The 10,227-nt window shown below is 36.7% G+C and overlaps 1 protein-coding gene across 1 annotated transcript; it reads right to left on the bottom strand.

The window, feature by feature from the left end:
• Positions 1-471: 471 nt before the first annotated feature.
• LOC147862697 (uncharacterized) lies at positions 472-5,381 on the bottom strand. Its single transcript, XM_087321134.1, has 8 exons — positions 4,944-5,381; positions 2,844-3,128; positions 1,990-2,106; positions 1,786-1,881; positions 1,612-1,704; positions 1,446-1,481; positions 728-841; positions 472-640 (listed from the first exon to the last, which is right to left on the bottom strand). The coding sequence occupies exons 1-8, from the start codon at positions 5,379-5,381 to the stop codon at positions 620-622; spliced, it is 1,200 nt and encodes a 399-aa protein (XP_087177260.1). The 3' UTR covers positions 472-619.
• Positions 5,382-10,227: the final 4,846 nt, after the last annotated feature.

The raw sequence follows: 10,227 nt of genomic DNA, 5'->3' as shown, positions 1-10,227 counted from the left end.
TCAATCACATTAATATTGAATGCATTCACATTATCTCAAAGAAATTGCATTTGTTGAGAAGCAAGCAAGTAATTTCAAGAAAATGACGAGTGCTCGAATGTTCGAACATAGTACTCAGAAAGATGTTTAAATTTCAATTAGCTTGGATATATCATTATCCTTGGAATTCATATGTTTTCTGTCAACAAACACTACATTCATGTTTCCAAGATCGCATGTTTTTCAGAAGATAGTAGCAAAATTGAAGAAGCAAGGATTAGTGAAACTCGCATATTATAACTTTAGGTACAACATATAGTTAGTTTCCTAGTATTATGTGTACATAAGTTAATTATAAACCCCAATTATTTATCTTCGTTACATATACGTCGAGAAAAATGCTTAAAATCCATTCTACTTGATGCTGGAAACATAAAAACTACTCAAGCCTTTCAAACATTCAAGGACATGATTTGTGAACAAAATGGATGCAATCAAGAAAATATCATCATATATAACAAGATAACATGGAATTTTGTAATCCCACATATAATACAACAATGCAGTGGCATGCTTTCCTTTTAATCACAACAAAAAATAAGTTTTCTCGTAGAAGGTTCACCAGGAAGGTAGTTGACCATCACTTGCGCTCATTGATGACCTAGTATTGATCAAAATCAATTAGTTAGTCAACTAAGTTATACATAAACCAAGTAATCTTAATTGATAGTTGCTATTTTCGGCTCACCTTCACAGTCAAAAGAACAAGTTGGCTCACTGGCATCATCTGTGGATTAATAACTACTTTTTCAGACACCAAACTGCTGGGTGCACCTTTACGTCGATCAAAATCGATGACGCTCTACAACAAGATTCCAAATTTATAAACAAAACATCTACTTCAAAATGCAATGTCCCCTCACATATGTCACACGATTTAGACCCACCTACACATATGTGGCATGATATATATCCACCTACGGATTGCAAAATAAGCCACATCTACATGTGATATGAAATAGGTCATACCTACACAAGTGAGATGACATATCTACTACACGTGCGGACTACTAACTACTTTGTGGCTTATTTAGCTACATGACCTATTGTACCAATTAACCTTTGGCCATGGTCCAAACCATAGCTATTATTCATATTGTAGCTAAGTTCCATGATCTATGGATCTATACCTATGGTCAAAATCAACTCCATTAATGTTATAATGGTTATACATATAAGAGTGAGTTTTCCACTACAAACACCTTTTTGCCTTTGTAGTGATTTTTTTTTTTCAGCACCATATTTTACTCTTGGCCAATTTTGTACATATTAAGAATTCTTTTGTGGATTTTTGTACATGTTAAGAATTCTTTTGTGGATTCTCTCTAACCTACCTTATATTGAGATTTCCCATGAAGCAATATAAATGTTTTATTTGAAAAATAAAAGAGAAGAAATGGTATTACCGGTTCATCCCCTTTGTTTTGCCGATCAAGTGTATGCTAAATAATATGTCAAATGACAAAACAAAACAAGCAAGTATTGCATAAGTAAAATCGACAGGCTATCATTGCAAAGGTCGCCAAAACAAGCATATCTTCTAGTATTAATTAATATATATCAGTAACGCACACGAATTGTACTGTAGAGCTGTGCATCTGAAGTTATAGCCGAATCCAATGCATCATAGTCATTGGCATTTAGCATGTGTAGAGTTACATAAACCTGAATCAAATCAAATCTACTTTCATCATCTTTGGAAAAACAAATTTTTAAAATGTAGTTGAGATATATGCATATATATACAGTCTCAAGCCATTTAGAACGATAATGCATGTCCATGGATGTCAATCGGCATCCGACTGTGCCTATCTCAAATTCATTCATCCGCACTGATCCAAACTAAGCATAAAAAACGACATTAAAATATTATTCCAGCCAAATAATTCATTGTACAATTGTGTGTCAGATTGTGACGACTCTTTTTCTTTTCTGTACAGAAAACATTACCGCAATTTCTAACAACAGTTGTTCACGCGTGTAGCCATGTGTAAAAGCCTCCACTATTGTAGAGACGAAACCATGCAAAGCCACCCCTAAGGGCCTCCCAAGATTCCGAATACAAACCTAAAATGTCTTCTGGAGTATTAACAGAGATTCATTTTTGGGTCAATGAAACTGTTTAACTGAGAAGCTCTTGTTTAACAATAAAGAGTTTTTGAGTTTATCTTTAGAAGACCAAAATTTCAGCAATAAGACAAACTAAACAAAACCAGTTATTTAAGATTACCAATCACAATACTTCCTTGAAAAAACGAAAGCAAAACACAATAAAAAAGAAAGAAACAACCTTGGACAATGGAAAAGAATAAATAAATAAAGCAAATTACAACTGCGCCTCCTTTAGTCGCTGTATGGTGACTCCTCTGCATGTTGCAAATGGAGGTGTGGACATATGGAAGAAGTCAGTAATGTGTACTTGCAGTTGCATCCCATGTGCTAAGAGTTGATTCCCTATGCTTTTGAAGCTCGACCAAACTTTGGACATACAATTGAAAAAACAAAGAGAGAGAAAAAACAGCCATATAATTGCAAAAAAAAATGAGAAATTTCAGTAACAATAGACCTGAAATGACCCAGAAAAAATTAGCAATAAATGCAGTTGAAAATAGAGAAAAACGAAAATAACAACATATAAATGAAATGAGGGAAGATTTAACAAGAAAATAACGGAAAAGAGGGGAAATCTAACAAAAGTATAATCGGAAAGAGAATGAAAAAAAACAATTGGAGAGAGAGAAATAGAGAAACAACAACAAGAAGAAGGGAACCGATAATATTTTCAGAGAGGACAAGAAGCATACCTCAAAGAAACAGAGTTCCAATGTATTGCAAATGTGGGTAAGTCCAGGCCTGTCTTCGGGGGAGGGAGTGTGAAAAGACCCCCTAGGTGTGGTAAAAACAGAAGAAGAAGAAACAAATCCATAGCCATAGCTTCTTCTACGGTGATGTGAGAGTGGACTGTGCGACGGGAGTTTCAAATATGGAAGTCTCTTGAAACAGAGACCACCCACAGCAGGAGAAGGAGCAGGGAGGAGGGTCATATGTGACATCTTCTTCTTCTTCTTCTCTGTTCTGTAGAATAGGCCCTATACCCTTTAAATTTCAATCAAGAGCTTTTGCAACTTGTACATGTTACCACACAAAGACCACATGCCCACTTATGTGAGGGATGGATGAGAATATTCACACATCATAGAACCGAAAACAAAATCTTCACTATCAACTTCCAACACATTTACAAACAACCGCTTGAAAAGCTTCGAATATCGTCAACGGTTTCGAGGGTCCATCCAACAAAGAAGTGTTTTCATCGATGACCGACCACACCCATGTGTTGATTCATTGAAACCGTTAGTTATACTTCTTTGATTTTGAAATCTATGCCCTTGGTAGAGGAAATTCACGAAAAATGGCACAAAAGCGCATGAGCTATCTTCTTCACACAAAAAGAGTTCCCGCATTCAATCGTATGGAGCTCAATAACCAGGTGTTTTGTTCATTCGTAACGATAGTTATGCTTCAATTCAATATCTAATCGATGTTATTGGCGGACGACAAACCCAAACATTGGCACATATAGCATGGGTCGTGGATGGCTAAATGCTCGACACATTTGGATGGTGCTCATGATCGAGGAAGAGGAAAGCATTTGTCACGCCCACATTCATTGTTATCGCATGAAGTCTGATGTTTAATGGAAGAACCAAAGCATGTGTCTCCATCCAACATATGAGAACAATGCTCTACTAGTTCAAACCTTTTCCTCATCCAATGTGTATTTAAATAAGTGTTTTCATACCCAAGAATGAATAATTAGCCAAACAGGACCTAAGAGTAGGGAACAAATCACGGCGAGCATTATAGTTGATTAAAGATTGGCAACAATGGTGCTTTTAAAACTCGTTTGGAGGCATAAACAACTAAGTTGACTTTGTAATGCTACTTGCTTTTGTATTTGCTTGATGTCTTCGGTTTGTCGATGTCATCATATTGGTGCATGTGGAACCCTTGAACCAAGCTTGTCCCCAGTAATGATGGTGTATAAAAATTGTTAAAACATTTGTTTCAACATATGTAGGGAGTAAGTTGGCTACACATCAATTTCAAAATTCTTGAAACAACACTTGGTATTAATAATTGGCATTCTACTTTATTGCTCCACATGAATGTTTTATATTATAAAGATACATTGATGCTATATGAAAATGTGAGTTGCATGAAATGTAGGAAAATTTAGAGCAAATAGGGATAAATAACAATGAGATAGATATAATGAGTGTATAAAACAATCAATAAATACTTTCTTCAAAATTGTTCACGATTTGGAGCCACGACCCTTTTATACATGCTTCTTTAAACTTGGAATATGTATCTTTTTAATGTAAGTCTCTGTTTTTCTTCAATTGATAGCTTTTCATAGAGTTATTGTGTATTTGAAGTGTTAAATCTTCAAAAACAAAACATGTTAACATAGAGGCATCAAACTAAAGTAGTGCATTGTTTAGTGGTGCATTTTGCTACATTAATATCTATCAATATTTTCTTCTAACCAAATGTATACATGATTTGATGTTAAAAGACAAACACAACTATGTCATACATTATGCATACAATAGCGGAGGTAAAACATGAAAGTCAATCCACAATAGGGGTTGGCGCATCCATTCAGCACTAGTACTTGGACGATTCCGACTTAGATGCCCTCGGAGCATACTCCACACCTGCATCACTAACATACAAGTACGATCAGCCAACCGGTTAGATTTCCTTAACTTTAAGTCCATACAAAAAGGCCATGCTTTGTGTGACTTCCATTGCCCACCCAGTCTTGGACTCCAGAGAATGCTCCTATTATGTATCAATGTTTTCCATAACTCGTTACCGGGTAGCAAGCTCCTTACCAATACATTACATAACAATGCCTGACTCTGCAATCCAGGGTCAATCAATCCTAAACCCCCCTTACTCTTGGGAAGAACCAACGTAGACCATGATACTTTGGCTGTCGCGCTGTCTTTCCTCATCCCAGCCCAAAGGAATCCCCTAATACACGATTTAACAGTACGAATAGCTTGCTTGTCAAACATCCACACTGAAACTGCATGCCATAACGTAGACAAGAGCACATGGTTAGGGACTATGATCTTGCCAACCAAAGATAAGTTCATCCCTGACCAGTTGCGAATTTTGTCACAAATTTTGCTTTGAACTTGTTGCAACTGAATTCCTTTGTCAATATCTACCAGATTTTGCTTTGAACTTGTTGCAACTGAATTCCTATTGTGGAATGAGACAGTACAATTGCCAGAAGGAACGATGCTTGGACAAAGCAAGCGCATGCCGTGAGCTATATTGTATTGTCTAGGGATACACTCGATGGGTGATTGGATGCGGTTGTCTGGCAATAATCGTGATCAATTATATGAAGACATGGCAAAGGTCAGAAATGGTAGAAAGATGCTTAGCGTAGTCAATACAGCTGTCTCCTCGCTTCCTATTGGTAACGAGGAAGAGGGTGAATGGTCCGGACAATGTGATGATATCGAAAAAATTATCGATGTCAGGGGTCTAGGAAAGAATGGGAAGACTATCCAAATGGGATTATTAGATGAAAGTGCAGGCTGGTACCCGATTAGAATTGTGGCAAGAGACAGAAAGAAATGGAAGGTGAATCCACCAATCGAAGAGCTTGAGGAGGATTGGATCTTGTACGTGGTTGAAAGCAAGCCTCTCGAGCGCGTAGAATGGGATCCTGTTGAATACACGTGGAAGGGAGAACAAGATAAATCATTAGGTTTCTTCGAATACTCAACGTGCTTGGGGAGAAAGTTAGGTTCGTATCGTGAGAAGTGTGCCAACAAGTGGACCCAAGCAGCTATCGATTCAGTCTTCGTGGATAGAACCAAGAGCAGGATATGGAACTCATCCCTTCCCGAGCGGATCAAAGTGTTTTTCTAGTTAATCACCCATCGGGTTGTTCCAACAAGAGAGTGGCTTGGGAATAGAGGCGACATGAGTAGCTGCAAGGCCTGTAGTGCGAGCTTGGAGGACATCGCTCATTGTTTGTGGTGTTGCCCACGAGCACAAGAAATTTGGCTAAGGAGCTTAAGAATCTTGGCTCGTTTCGGGTTTGAGGTTCATGTATCGAGCGCAACAATCACTTGGTTGGCCACTGAATCGGCCTCGTGGTTTCAAGGGTGGAATGGAAACAATCCTTCTTTACAGGTGATGCAAGGATCTGTGCAACCAGTGCAAGGAGGTTTATTCTTCTTACAGGAACGCTACATGGACATATGGGTATTAGTGGTCGGCCTTACGGTCTGGCAAGTGTGGGTATCTAGGTGCAAGGAGACTTTCGCAAGTAAACGAACCCCACTAGCTGAGAAATTAATGATGATCTGGTTTAATCTTATTTCTACGTTGCGAGGAGAGTTTGAAAGGCTTCAAGGGTCATTTGACGCAAGGGAAGAAGCTAGAGCTCGTTTCCTTCTGAAATGGAGTGGTTCGTCGATGTTGCAGATAATATATGGTAAAGTGAAGTGGAATTATCAACCACCACGATGGTTGTTCCCTCCGAGTGTACCGAACATCTAGATGGGTGCTGTCATGAGGAGTGAATGGAGGACATCTATGCTGAATTCTATTTTGTATGAGGCTCACGTGGAGAATATGCGTCCGAGTAATGCTATACACATCGAATGATGTGGTGCTTTGGAGTTGTTGTTTTTTTTTTTGGTGTTTCATCTACACATATTGTTTTCCTTTGACATGCAAGATGTCGTGTAAGATATGAATTGTAAATTATCCTTTGTACATTGCTTAACTAATGGAAGTAGTTTTTTTTTTATTATAAAAAAAACATGAAAGTCAAACACACACATAGTGGAGACCATAAAATCTATGAATGTAGTGGTGTGTGCCTCATAGATAATATACTATAAATAAGAGCTACAAAGATGTCCCGATACATAGAATGTTGTATATTGCATTACCTAAAGGCTAAAAGCCTATGGTTATTGCATTGCCCAAAGGTAGCCTTCAAGTGTTGCCCTTTATTAGATTGAGCACAGGACAAATACTAGATCATCACTTGATTGTGTATTCCTTTGTTGTTACATTCCTCGTAGAAAATCCAACTGCTATAATTTGTCTGAGCTAGATCATGATGATCATTTTTCCAATGTATGTGTTGACATTCTTATATATGAGAAGATAGGAAAAATGTTGGTTGTGAGAGATTTTAATGCTAGAATTTGAACTTATTAAAATGTGAAAGTCGATCAAATGTAATGGTGTTGGATTTGATGCATGTCAAATTATGGTTCTCATACATGGGATTTAATACACACACTGGCATATTCTTGGGAGGATGAAGTGTAGTTGATTATGAATCCCATGCAATGCTTATTTTAATGAAGAATGCAAGGCTCATCTCAAATATGCAAGTTGGCCATACAAAAAATTAATATGAGAAAAATCCTCTCATCTAGCTGGTCGCTTGACATTATGAAATGGTTTTAAGAGATGGTGCGCAAAAGATGTATTGGAGCTCTCAAGTGATGCTATGAAGAAAGTGATCATTAAGTATAGATTAGTTGAGGCACTAAGGATAGAGTGCGAAGTTGCTAAAATGCTAAGTTTGGAATTTTACAATCGCGAATATTAACCTCCAATGTTAGCCCCGATGCAAATGGCGGAACATATGCAATTGCATCTCAAAACCCCCATGAGCCTTATAAACATTTCTTTGAACTCACTTACACAAATTAGGTTTTGTGTTAGCATCATGACATCATCACCAAAATATAAAGAAATATATGCAATTAAAACCTATTGGAGGGTGAACATCACTTACTTATCACACAATATATGATGACTTGTAACATGGGCATGCCACGTGATAATGTAAATGTCATACTCAAATGTCCACCAAGAAGGGTGAGCACATATTTAAATGCATTATTTTCACATGTAGAGAGTTTTTACTACACAATAGTACCCTCCTTCCTCAGGAAGGAGTCACGTACAACATGATATGTTGATTTGGCCCCATATGTCAAATTTGGTCTCATCATGGATGATATTATGTCTATTAACTATTATATTATATATCTCTTTCTTCTCCCCCCCCCCTCCCCCCTCCCCCCCTTAATCATTTCCCTGATTATAAGCTAAGAGCCTTGTCTTTGGATCAATAAAAACTTGTCTTTATTTTAAGCAAGTATTAATAGAAGAGAAGTCATGTTGGTGATTTTTCTTTCTATTGTATGCTTAAGTCATGGTAACATCTCACATGTGTTAAGTGATTAGTTAGCTACCGAAAGTAATTACGTTGTAGAGTGAGTTTAGAGTTTGCTTTTGTAGTTAATCTAATGTAAGTAGCTAATCAAGGGTGGTTTACACTCACTCTTGCTCATATTGGCAACAAAAAGGAAGACCTTGACATGTTTCCACACACCAGCCTCAAATTGACTCTTAAGAAGAACAAACAAGTTAGAGTAACTAATTTTCAATAAGAATACAAGAACATACTATGTTGATAAATAAAGTTGTTGTCGATGGACAAGTTCACAACAAGTTTTTGAATTGTTTCCAATTCTCTATTACATCTCAAAAAATGATTCATATCCTATTTTGAAGGTGATATCCTATTGGAACCATGAGAATGAGCTCCCTTAGTTAAGAAACAAACCTAATTTCTAAAGTTTAATAAATGTTTCCTTCTACCATCCCTTAGATTAGTTATTTTCTAGAGTGGATAAATATGCCCTTGAACCCAAGGAGGTGAAAGAACTACCCTATATATGATACGAGCCCATAATTCATTCATCTTGATCGTATGGTGCCTCTCTTTAACTACCAAGTATCAAATTCATTCAATGCCTCTAGAAGTGGCACAACGGTAAATGGTTCTAGACTCTAGTTGCTCAATTATTCTTGCTAGATATATTTCGTGATGACATGCATATATGTACCTTTCTAACAAATATTTTATAGAAGTACCTTCCAATCTCCAACCAATTTTGTGCTAAAAGGATATCCTTTCTTGCAACCATTAAATGTACCAAACACATAAACCTAATAAGTGATTTCCAAACACCAAAAGTAGGAAATTGAAGATGTGCGGACAAATGAACCAACATCTTAATTCATAAGAGAATTTGTTAAACATTAGCTCCCATTGTCAACATAGGTTGAGTAAGTTTTAGTACACTAGAAAGTTTGGTTGTGCATAACATTCATTGCTTGTGATAAAAGTTAGTTATAACCCCAAAATCGATCATACATTTTAGAAATTATTCTTTGCAACATTATTTTGGCCAATTTATACAACATAAATACCATTGTAGATAAGCCATCAATATTGCTCGCACTTTTGTAAAGTGACATGTAATGGCTAGGTTGGTATCTTCCAATTAGTCAAATTTTGTTTGATTCTTATGTTTGTTTGCAGATCCACGGATCACGAGTCACGACACAATATAATGTATGAATTATATGCATATGCTTAACAATGGACGAGTTACAATTGCATATAGCAATGCACTAATGGGACCACCTTGTCTAGTCAATTTGACTAATGCCCATGAATTAGTAATTTCTCCATCCAACATGACTATTTTTTCATAAAACCAATACATAACTTTTAACATTTTCAGGCCAAAACCCATCTTGTGCATTTTACCCCTTCCACTGAACTTATCAAACGCTTTCTCGATATCCACTTGCAAATTGACAACATCCAGATTTCTTTACCTGGCACACTTGACCGGTTATACCTTTTGAGTGCTAATCTTTTGAGGCTATATTCGCTATACATTATGTATGTATGTATGTATGTACATATGTGTGTACGTAAGAAGATACATATATCCGGTTGAGTAATAGTGTCAAGCATAGTATGAGCCATACGTGCATTCACATTCGAGATTATTCCTATAATTCGAGTATGGTAAACACCCTCGAAGTATGGTAAATACCATACTTTTGTATTCATTTATTATAAGGTAAAAAGTGTACAAAAAAACATACAAGAATGTTGTCATAACATACGCATTCGTTGATTTCGTATGAAAAAGGATGTTTGCCAATGCATTCGAGTATATTACGTAATACGTACTATGGCTGACTCTCCAGAATCCGCTCCAAATATCCTGCTAAAGATGGGTAAGGTTCTAACTATAG

The sequence above is a fragment of the Azolla caroliniana genome, unplaced genomic scaffold (genome assembly GCF_043228905.1).
Source record: "Azolla caroliniana isolate FFs.n. ecotype wild unplaced genomic scaffold, voAzoCaro1.0.p SCAF_6, whole genome shotgun sequence".
In the NCBI taxonomy this organism is placed as follows: Eukaryota; Viridiplantae; Streptophyta; class Polypodiopsida; order Salviniales; family Salviniaceae; genus Azolla; species Azolla caroliniana.
Note: the sequence above shows the minus strand (reverse complement) of the source record. Positions and strands in the feature narration are given on the sequence as shown.

Coding starts and splice junctions, on each gene's coding strand:
- LOC147862697 (XM_087321134.1), bottom strand. CDS start 5,381: ATGCGCTTGCTTTGTCCAAGCATCGTTCCTTCTGGCAATTGTACTGTC. Junction 1,882..1,989: donor AACTGTTGTTAGAAATTGCG/GTAATGTTTTCT, acceptor TTTTATGCTTAG/TTTGGATCAGTGCGGATGAA. Junction 641..727: donor TTGTTCTTTTGACTGTGAAG/GTGAGCCGAAAA, acceptor GATCAATACTAG/GTCATCAATGAGCGCAAGTG.